A 12,800-nucleotide genomic window follows, 5' to 3' on the forward strand; every position below is an offset into this window, starting at 1 on the left:
ATGATCGTCTTGCCCTCATAAAAGGTGAAAATTCCACATTTGTTGATACTTCTGTGCAAATTCTCATCACACAGGGTCACTCTCTTTATTTATTATCTCAAATAAATGCAAGCTAAGAAAAAAAGGGAGAATGTTTTCTGTGCTGCAGTGCGGGCTGTGCTCAGGCACATGGGCCTGCCACTCAGGGGGTAGGGTGGTCATTGCACCACCCCCATGTGCCTGGACGTAGCCTACGCTGCGGCACAGAGAACAATGCTCCAAAAAAAAATTAACCAAGATTGTAAATCATTTGGCTTCACTTCGGTTGAAGGTAGGAAGGGTAAAAATAAAAATCAAATTGTTTATCAAACGGTTTCGGAGTTGTGTGGTTGCCCACCATGTTAGAGAAATCAACTCCTGTGCGAACCTCCTAGTAGGATTTTAAATTCTTATCAAGAGGTTCATTTCTATATAGATAGTCTCCCAGACGCACTCTCTTGCCTTATAAGAGAGGATGCCTTTGGGAAGAACTTCTATTGATTGTGAATTCATTTTATTTATATTAATACAAAGCTCCTTTTCTCCAAAAAAAATAAAAAAATCAAATTGTTTATCAAATGATTTTAATATCTAAAATTATAATCAATTAATAAATAATTCTGATAGGAAGGATTTCGCACACGGTAGATTCTCTCATCAACTCCATCAAATAGGTGGGCTAGTAGTTTTTATGACATTTTAGTAAATGCCAATTTGACTGCATTTAATGCAGATTGTGTACATACACGATCGTGCATGAAAACTTTTGCCAATGATTTTTAAGGAATTAAATTGTATGATTTTTGTAGTTTTTGATTTTTGGTTTTTTTGTTGATTTGAGAATTACCAGTTCTAGACCTAATTAGGAATGAATCTATTTTTGAAGCCTAAAAAAGAAATAAAATACTGTTGAGCTTGAATCAAAACATCTAGTATCAAATTGTGACTTAAATATAAAAACAATTTAAATTGATTTACATGATATGAATGCACTATAAAACACTAAAGAGTGTATATAGAATGTAAAAATTAACCAAATTTTATTCAATTTAGTACGTATAATCGGTTTGAATTGGTTTAATGTCGAATCACACCATTTAATAAACAATTTCACTTTTTAAAATCCAAACCTAATCGAACAATAAACTAAACGATTTATTGGTTTCGATTTAAACGGCTCGATTCGATTTTGTTGAATGATTTCATTTTTCAATTCACACCCTCAATCGAAGGTCTGTGGAGTTGAGACGGGTCAATGATAGTGTTGTACTGTTTTAATTTGTTTGGACCTTGATCCGACGGTTTGGACTTTAGACCATTGGCTGAACCATCAAAGCATACGAATGATCAACTGGTCGGACCGTCGGATATGGAAGTGGCATTATCGAGATTTATAAGGCCAGAGAGGGCTTTTCAGGGAAGTGGATCTATAAGAGTCACGATCAGAAAGACTCGATCTGTCCCCTCATACGTGAAGCGTACCACGTTAGGAAAGAGAGAGAAGGACCCGCCTGCTCCTACAAGAAACCGACAACAACCGAACCCCTTTCTGTGTCTCTCCCCTCCTTCCTTCTTTCGTTTACACTCCCCTCTGCAACCCTAGACACAAATGCGCACCAACTTTTTTCTGAAAGCTTCTCAGTAACCGATTCACCATGAACTGAGCTTGACATCTCTCTCTTCGACTTATAATTATGTAGTTTGGGTCTTCAGAAGATTTTATATTTGAGCTGTGATGGTTCATTCTCCTTGAAATTTTCTGGATTTTTTATTATTTTGAGCTTGAAATTTTGAGCTTGAAGCCTAAATGGAGTAAGCCTTCTATTGCTCCTGTTGCTGCAGAGAAATGGAGTGTTCTTCCCCCCTCGAGGCCTCAACTAGAATGATTACGAACTGCGTGTAGGTTTCAGTTTTGGATGAAGAACAAAATTGTGTCCACCTTCTTTGATTTGGTGGGTAGATATCAAGACTCTTTACAGATTTTGGGTTACTGAAGGATTCACTGTTTGGATGCACTTGGATGGTGTCTGCACTTGAGGAGTTCGACAATGGCGAAATGTATTTGGCATATTAAGCTTATATTCTTCACTCTGTTATCCTGTACAGCATTTGAGTCTTTTAAGATTGAAAATCTCTGATGTGATATGTTTAGCTCTTTAGCGTTGAGCTAGTTTTGAAGAAACAGGTAAGAGTTCAGGCTTTCCATCACCGTACTAGTTGCAAAAGACTTGTGGAGGGGAGATTTGATGATTTGGGGAGTAGTGGATCGGATCAGATGATGAATTTTCAGTGGTTCAAGCAGGTACCAAACCATGGTAGATCCGAAAGGAAACTCTCGCTTGGAGAATATAAACGAGCCGTTTCCTGGTCCAAGTACTTGGTCTCCTCTGGTGCAGAAATCAAAGGAGAGGGTGAGGAAGAGTGGAGTGCCGATTTGTCTCAGCTGTACATCGGGAATAAGTTTGCATCGGGGCGGCACAGTCGTATCTATCGCGGGGTATACAAGCAGAGAGCGGTGGCGATCAAGCTGATAAGCCAGCCTGAGGAAGACGAGGGGTTGGCAGTTATGTTGGAGAAACAGTTTACTTCAGAGGTTGCGTTGCTCTTTCGTCTCCAACACCCTAATATTATCACTGTAAGCTCTGTTCCTTCATTGCACACTTACTCCCCTGAATTGTGAGACGAGAAGAATGTTGTCTGACACCCACACTTAAACTATGTCAACTCTGTTTTTTTTACTAATATTTCATTACTGATTTCTTTGGTCATTTCCCTCCATGATAGTATAGGATGAGAAGAATCTGAACTCATCCATGTACACAAAATTGTGTGTTTCTGATTTTCTAATTACTTTATCCTGTTGGACGTATGAACACTCATTTGTCTACATTACCAGTCCGCAGCAACTGTTGCTCCACATGAAAAGGTTGTCTCGCCGTTTGAAACTTAATTTCTTTACTTTATTTGCAAATTAACAGAATGATTCCCTTCTTATATTCATAAAATTTCAAGAAGATGCTTTTAGTTTTCATAAAAATTTCAAAAAGATGCTCTGATTTCCCCTTTTTTTTTTTTTTGGGTAGAGCTCTGATTTCCCTTTACCGTACTTGGTACTTAGTAGAATTCTGAGTTCTTAATTTTGAAATTCTCCAGTTATAGATATATGGCAATTTACGCACAACACTCGTTTATTATTTTATCACCCGACTGCAATACATTCTGCTGTTCTTCTCTTGATACTTTTGATGAACAAACATTTTGAACTTCACTAATGCCCACATGTGTCGCTAACAGATTTAAAGTTTGCTGGGCCAAGCTTCACTGTACAATGTAAAGATCTCTCCAACTTTTGATCAATCCCTGCTTTTTAAAGATTCTTGGACATAAGATCTTCAAGAGGTGTTTTTTCTTTCACTATGCGAAGACAATAAATTACCACAAACTTCAGCAGGCTATCTTCTCTAAAAGAATCACTGGATTGGTTTCTCATGCATTACCTTCTCTGGCAGTCTTTACAAATTGTATCTTATTTCCATCTTCATGTCATCCACTACCCCTCCTGTCTTTTCTCAATGTCACCCTTGCTGCAACAACCTGTCCTGCTTTATTGTAAATTCTGGTTACAAGTGTATGATAGTCTGGATCTAGAAAATGTAACATAGCAACAGGATGTTAACCTTCATAGGTTGTCAAAGTTGTTGAAGTCATATTATTCATCCAAAGTTTTGATCTTTCTTTGCTTTGATGTCCTTCACTTTGCATAATGTGTAAAGTCCACCTAGAAAGGAACAATGTCTATGCTCAGTGTATGTACCCATACTCAGGTACACCTGGAGATCATTTCCCCCTGAATTAAAATCACCATCACAGAGTACCCTTGTCTGGTCAACTTACAGAACTTAATGAAGTGGAGGACCTCACTCCAAAAAGCCAAAACTTGATAAAAACTTTCAGAATATAGCCTCATATGTAATAATAAAAAAATAAGCCCCTGGACAAGATACTGGTTATTTTACGCTGCTGCTAGAAGAAATGCTTGTTCTTGAGTTGTGGCATTATCAGAAACTATGGAGTGGATGTAAACCAGGTGAAAGTCCTGCTTTAGCATGATCTAGGAAAGGTGGATAGGGGTCGGTCCTATTCAAGGCATTTACTACTGGTGGCTGCCCGCAAATTCGAACCCACGCCTTTGTGGTAGCACCACAAGCTTTTTCTTCATCAGGTCTTACAGTAGTTCACTATATATCAAAGCCTAATCTGTTCTACCCATAGTTCAAGATTTCGGTTCCGAGCCTGGTTTCGACTTGGCTCGAAACCAAAATGTTTCGCAAAAGTGCGAAACACCGAAATTTCAGTCAACCTGGAAGGATTCGGTTGCAAGTTTCGGTAGAGGGTTTCGAGGCCTAAATGGCCAAATTAGGTACCGAAAATTCCTAGGAAACCTTATTTTTAGCCCTTTAAACATAGTGAAACCTTTAGATAACCCCCCCCCCCCCAAATGGTAGTTTGACTTTGAACGTAGTTTGGTACTATATGTTGTATACTGCTGCAGATATTCTTTAATATGGTCTATTCCACACAAAATTTAGTACTAGAATACACGTAATTCAATTAAACAACTTAAATATGCATGAGGAATGAATAGACATAAAATTATAAACTATTTCATAATTATTAAATGTTATACATCATGCATGGTTTACTCCTAGAGTCAAAGATATGAATACGAGCAAGTCACCCCTATGCCCATTCTAGAGTCCTAGTACAGTAGTACCACATCGAGTTTCAGGCAGGATCTAAACCACTAGAATGTTATTGCTACTACTTCAAGTTATTTTAAAAACAAAAAATAAAATCTGGCTCCGTGAAGTCATAGATCGGGCTACGGTCTGTAACATATAAATTTTGAAAGCCAACCACCAAGTATTTAGCCAATTTTTTTGCAAAAACTAATTTTGGAGAAAGTGATATACCCTCAACTTTGAATCTTGCACAAATCTTCTAACAACACTGCAAATCGTTGCTTTCAATGCATTCCTCTACTGCCCAACAATTCGTTCCATGTTTTACTGAAATGATTTGGCCAAAAATCACAGTTTTCCCAAGATTTCATGTCGAAACCAGCAGAATTTTCATTTGAAATATGATATTTATTATAAAGCTTAAGTATCGTTTCAGATGAAATTCCTCCGAAACGGTACATGTCAAAATTTCATCGTAACACCCAAATTTCAACCGACATCTTGTATTCCTTTAATATCACACCATATTTCATTTTGACAAATTTTGAAACAGAATTATTTCGCAAAATCTTTAACTATGATACTTCCATGTCTGTCTATGTCAGCTAAAGGTTGCAACTTATATGCAATTTGGGGGTCTGTGTGTGTAATTTAACTGCTTTTATTCCGCTTCATGCAGTTTGTTGCAGCATGTAAGAAACCTCCTGTGTTCTGTATCATCACTGAGTACTCATCAGGAGGCTCACTTAGAAAATACCTCCATCAGCAGGAGCCAAATTCCCTTCCACTAGATTTGGTTTTGAAATTTGCCCTTGATATTGCTCGCGGGATGCATTATCTTCATTCCCAGGGGATACTCCACCGGGACCTTAAATCTGAAAATCTACTACTCGGTGAAGATATGAGTGTGAAGGTTGCTGATTTTGGGATCTCATGCTTAGAATCTGAGTGTGGCAGCAGAAAGGGGTTTAGAGGTACATACCGCTGGATGGCGCCTGAAATGATAAAAGAAAAACATCATACGAGGAAAGTTGATGTATACAGTTTTGGCATAGTCCTTTGGGAGCTTCTAACAGCATTGACACCTTTTGAGGGCTTGACATCAGAACAGGCTGCTTTTGCAGTCTCCGAGAAGGTATACTCACCTTAGTTCCTTGAGCATTGTTCATTTCTACATTAGTGCTAAATAAGAACTGTTACATGCACATGTGCAGAAATCGCCACCCTAAGCGGTTGTTGCTTCTAGAGTAGCTTGCCTATTGTTGTACCTGTATTTTCTGAATTTAATGGGATTTAATTCCTATTATGCCTTATGGATATTTGGCCAACCAACTTTGTTAATGGAAATTGCCACAGCATAAAACTTTTGCTTACGGTATGTGCACAGGCTAAAACTTGACCATTTAACATGTTTGTTTTTCTAAAACTACTACACAAACAAGTGTGCACCTTGGGTTGTTTCTCCATCATTTTTACCCCAAACATTTTAAGCCTTTTTTACCATAAAACATTCTGTAGAACCTGTAGAATGCCAGTATAGATAGTGAGCCACCTGTAAAAGAAAAAACCAAGTAGGAAACAGAGTTCTGACTTCCAAAAGCTCCCCCCCCCCCCCCACCTCCCCCACCTAAGCTATCCACCAAGTCTGCACTGTGAAGTAGCCTGATAAACTCAACTTTTCTCACATTTGGATTGTGAAAAAGCTTGATTTTCAGGAGAAAATGATTTCTCACTTGTTGCATTACCCTCTGGAAAATGGATTGGGTGACATTCTGTCGGCCGGATATATGCCCTTTCTTTTCTTTCCTTTTTCCAACCCAAACATGGAAAATTTTCTGAAGAAATTGCTCATTGTCTTCTCTTTTTTCTTTGTAACTTATCTTGTAGGCATCAAACATAGGAGAAAGAAGACTCTACCCAGATGGATCAGTGACACTCAGCTTATAAACTAAAAAGCTTGAAAATAGAGTACAAATCACTTACTTGTAGCCCTAGAAAGTAATTTAAACTACTTTGTGAGAATGTGGATTCTCATACAAAGTCTACTAGTATAGTTATGGGGAGCAAATTCCTTGCCTCTGATTTTTTTAGTTTTCTTACCTCTTTCATGAATTCTTTTATCACCAAGACTGGAAACTCTTAAATCAAATGAAGGGCAGGCTGTTTGGAGGGACTATTTGTCTTTATTCAAACCTAGAAAATTTCAAAATCTAAGTGCATGATGAACCTTCGCTATATCCTATAAGTACATAGTGTCATTAAATGTATCATTCCATCATTTACTACTATAGCATCCTACAATGAAGCCGTAGATGTGACTCTTCAATCACCTCACAAGGTAACAAAGCCTGACATATTCATGCAGGAAAATTTCTAATTTGATGTTTTGTTGAATTTCAAAATATAATTCTAGATCACTGTCTGCTTCGTAGCTTACATGGATTGGCAATCATGTTAGTGCATTTGTTATCAAAGTTCAACATCTTATAAAGTTAGGTTGGTGCTTGCTCCATTGATCTCAGGGTTGCATGGTTCGTATCCTATTCCACCGGCGTACTGCTCTTACCGCCTTCTCCAAGGCTCTTGGATCTTTCTATGCCCAGCAGCTTAGCCTTCAATCTATAGTACTCGACTCAGTTAGACAAACTGATTGGGACGATGTTACTTCCCCTGAGAAAGTACACAACTTTCTTCAGATTGCAGATTGTATCGAAGATCATTTAAAAGATGTTCTCTTCTATAAAGCATACAAAATTTGTTTATATTTAAAAGCAAAAGAAATCCTTCCCCGGGAAATATTTCCATTTCAGAACGAATAGATAACAAAAAGAAATGGCAAAAGCAAATCTGTGGAACTAGACCCTCAAAGTTCTAAAATATTAAATGTGAATTAACATGAATGCACTGATAGAAGATGAAGCAATTTATGTGCAGATTGCCAGTTGAAGCACACTGCATATTTTGTTTGATGTTCAGATTGTATGATTACTCAAGTAACATGAGAGACTCAATGCATATCTTTCCCATCTTCTGATTTCATGATTGATGGTTCACAATCTGCAAAATTCATTTTTTGCTTTCTGGTATCCTAATTTGGTTTTGGTTGATGCAGAATGCGAGGCCTCCATTGCCCTCCGCATGTCCAGTGGCATTAAGCTGTCTCATAAGTCGATGTTGGTCATCTAATCCAGATAAACGTCCTCACTTCGCTGAGATTGTTTCAATTCTTGAAAGTTACAGTGAATCCCTTGAACAGGATCCAACTTTTTTCACATCCTACAAACCCCCTGAAAAACGTACTTTTCTGCGATGCATCCTGAAGTGTATAACTGTCCGTAGGTTCACTTCTTTAAAAGCCTAACATTCTTATATGGAATTAATTATGCAATAAGTTACCTTATTTTTCTTGAGTGGTTGCTTAATGTTAGGAACAAAAAGACTTTCTTCCATTATCAATGCATTTCCGTAGGTTCACTTCTGTTTTTTGTTGGTAGAAGACCGTAGGTTCACTTCTAAATACATTTGTTTTATGTAGAGCAAAGTTCTAAATCTCGGTTTCAAGATCAATTTTGACTCTGGCCAGATGTATAGGGACAATACTAACGATACTAACCAGATGTATTACTTGTTGTGAAGGAATGCATTTTTTTTTTTACTTTTTCAGCAAAAAAAAATAAAAATTTGACTCTAGCCAAAACTAAGATTTCCCATATTTCAAACGAAACTAAGTCGAAAACTGGTATATTTTTGCAGCAAACTCGAAACCAAGGTTTTCGAGGCCCAAACGGGGCAATTATGAGAACCGGTTAAGAAGCCAAAATGATGGGTTATTTGGCCATTTCAAAAAGGTAGGGGAGAAGGGGAGGTTAAGAGTTCACTTGTAGGGGAGGGGGGAGGAATCAGAGGTTGAACTTCAAGCAAGAGCGTTGGAGTAAATAGGGGGGAAATTCGGGGGAGTGAGAAATTTTCCCTTAAAAATATTTAATTCACAACATATTTTCTTAATTGTGAATATTGGAGAAGTGGTAAGAAAGGATATGCATATGGTAGGGTTCGATTATAGTATGATCGCAGATAGACCCATGGTGCCAATCCCTTGTAGGGGATATTCCTGAGATGTTGTTTTGACTACTGCTTAGACTTTTCTATTTAGTAATTTTATTCTATTTTTCTTTTTTTTCTTTTTTTTTTTTTTTTTTTTTTAAAATGATCTCTTCGGATCCATGTAGTGATCCCATTTAATTGGGATAAAGTTATGGTGGTTGTTGTTGTTGTGGTTTTCCACAAGCTGCCACTGCCGGCATGTAATAGAACCCCCATGCCCAACAAATGGGGGCATGGGAGGGGACGCTTCATGGACTCATATGTCGGGGAGGAGAGGGAATTCAAGAGGGCTGTACACATGAGATTATTAAGATAAAACAATATCCTTGTTCTCCAATCATAAGAACGAGTTATTGCTATAGAGGAGAAATAGGCTGAATTGTGGTTTCTTTTTAGTAATCCTTCTTCTAACCAAAATTAGGATCGATTTTCCCTCCACCCATGGTGAATGAGATCCCATTCAATGAGAGACGGGAGAGGACAGAATGAGTATCGGGAGGATATTTTGAAACATACTAAAACCCTAGGATGGTAGGTGAACCATCCACGCTCTATGGGTGGAGGAAAACTTTGTCTCCAAAACTATATTAATTATTTGGGAGAGGGTTGTCGATGCTAGTGGTATTGGGAACCCACCATTCAGGGGGTGGACAATGGTCCTATAATAGGGTCAAGAGAGGAGAGAGAATGTCAAGAGAAAAAGAAAGAGAGGTGTTGGTGATGTTATAGCCTTGCTGCCAGCTAAAGAACCTTTTCATCAATTCTTTGTAATAAGTTTTCTTAGCTAGTATGTATTTTTATATTGTAAGGCTTTTGTGATTCTGTTATTAAATTAAATCTATCATTAGGAGAAAAAAAAGTTTTCTAGGCTTGAGTCTTGATAAGATTAGAGAGTTTCTTTAGTCTAACACCAATTTTTACCACCTGGAAGGGAGATGTAGCAATATGGATATCCAGAAAATGTTCAAGATGGCCACATTATTAAATTTCATATTCAATTCTATCATACACCCTCCCCATATGTTGGCATCTTCCTTTTGACATTCAACTGTCTTGTCTGTCGACTATTTTTTTGTAAAAACTTTAATTTTTTCATTGAATTTTCAAAATTTTATTTTTCTAGCTTAAACTTAAGCTGAGGGAAGGAACCTCGTTCCAAGGTGGGTTAGGGGGAGTAGGAAGTTGTGGTGTTGATTCTGCTTGAGGGAGAGGGAACTTACTCGGGTAAAAATATGGAGTCTTATTTGAGTCGGATGATATATGACCAAGTCTCGTTATTTTTTTTGGTAAATGGAGAATTTATTGATGAGAGGGGGGAGTACCACCAGTAGCTTCAGCCACACACAGGTCTTGAAGCCACCGAATGGAATTGGGCCAATCTGTGACGTACCCAAGCGACAGAGCCTTCCTGGCTAGAGCATCCGAAACAATATTCATAGCCCTAGGAACAAGGGAGAAAGAAATAGCAGAAAAAAAGGATTTTAAATTGACCACATCAGCCACTAAGTTCTCCACCTCCCAACCTGGTGTTTTCCTGCCTTCGATAAAGAGAATAGCATCCTTACTATCCGAATCCACCAGCAAGTTGTTGAAGCCCAGCTCTAAAGCCAAAACGAGAGCACTACGAATAGCCATGATCTCTCCTTGGATAACTGAACCAAACATCTGAGGGAGGGAGTGCGCCCTTAATACAGCACCAGTGTGGTCTCTAAAAATCACTCCTAAACCTCCCCTGACTGCATCCTTAATGAATGCCACATCACAGTTCGCCTTCACAGCACCCACCGGAGGGGGCAACCACTACAAGCAAAGCTGAGGACCACTGAACCTCGAGCCAGGCGAAGGGTCTCTGTGCCCAAGATCTGAAGGAACACCCGGTTTAAGCACAATGTTGTAAAACTCCAGATAAGCCGTATCAGCCATGTGGAGAACATCAGGTGGAGACCAAACCTTACCATTGAACACCTGTTCATTACGGACGTGCCAAAGGTACCAACAAATAAAAGAGGCTCTTGAGAGAGACTTGCGAGCAAGCTTTTTGTCTTGATTTAACCAAGTATTCCAGCCTTGAGTCCAATCTTTCAAACACGGCCTATCAGCTGGAGGGTAAAATTGAAGAGGGCTTCCAAACCAAACGCTTCGAGCAAAGGGACAATAAAAAAGAATATGATCACCGGATTCAGTTTGAGCCCCATATCTAGAACAATTCGAATCAACATTAACATGCAGAGCTTGAAGGCCATCACCCGAAGCAATAGCTTCATTACAAATACGCCACAGTAGAGCTTTAATTTTCGGGAGGGTATGCAAAGCCCAGATACGATTCCATACCTCATAAGGTGTGTGCTCCCATTGCCGAGATCTGAAAGTGGAAGCTCTAACCGATAGATCCTCCTCCTCCTTCTTTGCAAGCAGTTTATAGGCTGACTTGACTGAGAAACGCCCAGCTCTAGAAGCACCCCAGTATCTCTTATCTTCCCCAGAATTGAGACTAAGAGGAATTTTAAGAATTGCAGTCATATCAGAAGAATGAAAAATTGATTGTAACAGATTGAGATTCCAACTCCTGTTTGCATGATCAATCAAATCTGCCACGACCATAAGACTGCACCCCTTCGGCTTTTGGAATTGCAGTTTTCCATTAGGTAGGGTCGGAACCCACCTATCATCCCAAATCCTAATTTTTGCACCATCCCCAACTCTCCAAATAAGCCCTTCCAAGAGAACATCACGGCCTACAAGCAGACTTCTCCAGCCCAAGAGGGGCGATTTCCCACCTTAGCCTCCAAAAATTCACAATGAAGGAAATAAATGGATTTTAAAAACTTTGCCCAGTGAGAGTCCGGAGAAGACCATAAACGCCAAACTACCTTCGCAAGGAGAGCACGGTTTTGGAGCTTTGAGTCTTTAAAACCTAACCCCCCTCTAGATTTAGGCCTACACAGCCGCTGCCAAGACATCCAATGGATTCTCTTCTTCTCATCAGAATCACCCCAATAAAAGTTTGCAGAAGCTTTCCTTAAAGAGTCATGAAAGGAAGAGGGGAGCTTGAAGTGGGAGCTGGCATAGTTTGCCATAGGAGCAATAGCTGCTTTAATTAACACCTCTTTCCCTGCATGAGATAGCAACTTACCCTTCCACCTTTGGAGCTTACTTAGAGTCTTCTCCTTAATGTCATTAAAAATATCCTTCTTGGCCACCCCAAAATGAGTAGGCAACCCCAGGTACTTTGTCGGGCCATCTCCATTCTTCACCTTGAGGATTCTGGCACCTTTTGATTCTCTCATGGGTTTGCCAAGTCTCGTTATTTTATACCTTAGTCAAGTCTACATGACTTTTCATCAGATTTTTCAAAATTTTGACTTGATTCCGGAGACTCGCCCCAGTCAAAAACCCGATTTTCCAACTATAATATAGTAGACAATAAGCAGCTCCATCGAAAGTCTCGGAGCAACATTATAGCCCGTGTCGCTTACTCCAAATAGAGCAATTGATCAAGAAGAAATGGGAACTCCGAAATTACAAAAGAGAAGATGGAGAAGGGATAGAAATGGAAGAAAAACAACAATAACAAAATGCTTATTGCCGACCTAGAGATTGTGGAAGTCCTCCATACATCGATCTTTTTGGCTCTTGTCGGGTTTCGTGGAAGTCTAACATTAGATCAAAGAAGAGGTAGTAGCATGGTTTAAGGAATCGATATCGGATCGGCTTGATCTACTAATACGATACCGATCCAAGGTAAAAATGTAAATAAAACCATTTCTTTTATCAAAATTAGAGGTTAAAACCGTATGATACAGGCCGATCCGGGTTTGTATCGTATCGGTATCTATCGAGACCGATCCCGATTTGGATAACTTGGGTTGTAGTGGTGTGCTCTATCTTGGCTTTTGTAATTGTATTAAGGGAAGTAGTTTTCTGTGTAGGCCAGCA

At 39.0% G+C, this 12,800-nt stretch overlaps 1 protein-coding gene across 2 annotated transcripts; it reads left to right on the forward strand.

Moving 5' to 3' along the window:
* Positions 1-1,861: 1,861 nt before the first annotated feature.
* Positions 1,862-8,175, forward strand: LOC122670344 (serine/threonine/tyrosine-protein kinase HT1-like). 2 transcript variants are annotated; one of them, XM_043867186.1, is made up of 3 exons: positions 1,862-2,653; positions 5,440-5,895; positions 7,873-8,175. In XM_043867186.1, exons 1-3 carry the CDS (start codon positions 2,294-2,296, stop codon positions 8,119-8,121), a joined length of 1,065 nt encoding a protein of 354 aa, XP_043723121.1. In that variant the 5' UTR covers positions 1,862-2,293; the 3' UTR covers positions 8,122-8,175. The 2 variants fall into 2 exon arrangements, with proteins under 2 accessions (XP_043723121.1, XP_043723122.1); XM_043867187.1 differs by lacking the exon at positions 7,873-8,175 and adding an exon at positions 6,648-6,936.
* The last annotated feature ends 4,625 nt before the right edge of the window (positions 8,176-12,800 follow it).

The sequence above is a fragment of the Telopea speciosissima genome, chromosome 8 (genome assembly GCF_018873765.1).
Source record: "Telopea speciosissima isolate NSW1024214 ecotype Mountain lineage chromosome 8, Tspe_v1, whole genome shotgun sequence".
Lineage (NCBI taxonomy): Eukaryota > Viridiplantae > Streptophyta > Magnoliopsida > Proteales > Proteaceae > Telopea > Telopea speciosissima.

What these genes read in the sequence shown, in the direction of transcription:
- LOC122670344 (XM_043867186.1), top strand. Translation starts at nt 2,294, where the DNA reads ATGATGAATTTTCAGTGGTTCAAGCAGGTACCAAACCATGGTAGATCC. An exon ending in AACACCCTAATATTATCACT is followed by an intron (nt 2,654 to 5,439) that starts GTAAGCTCTGTT and finishes CGCTTCATGCAG; the next exon opens with TTTGTTGCAGCATGTAAGAA. An exon ending in CTTTTGCAGTCTCCGAGAAG is followed by an intron (nt 5,896 to 7,872) that starts GTATACTCACCT and finishes TGGTTGATGCAG; the next exon opens with AATGCGAGGCCTCCATTGCC.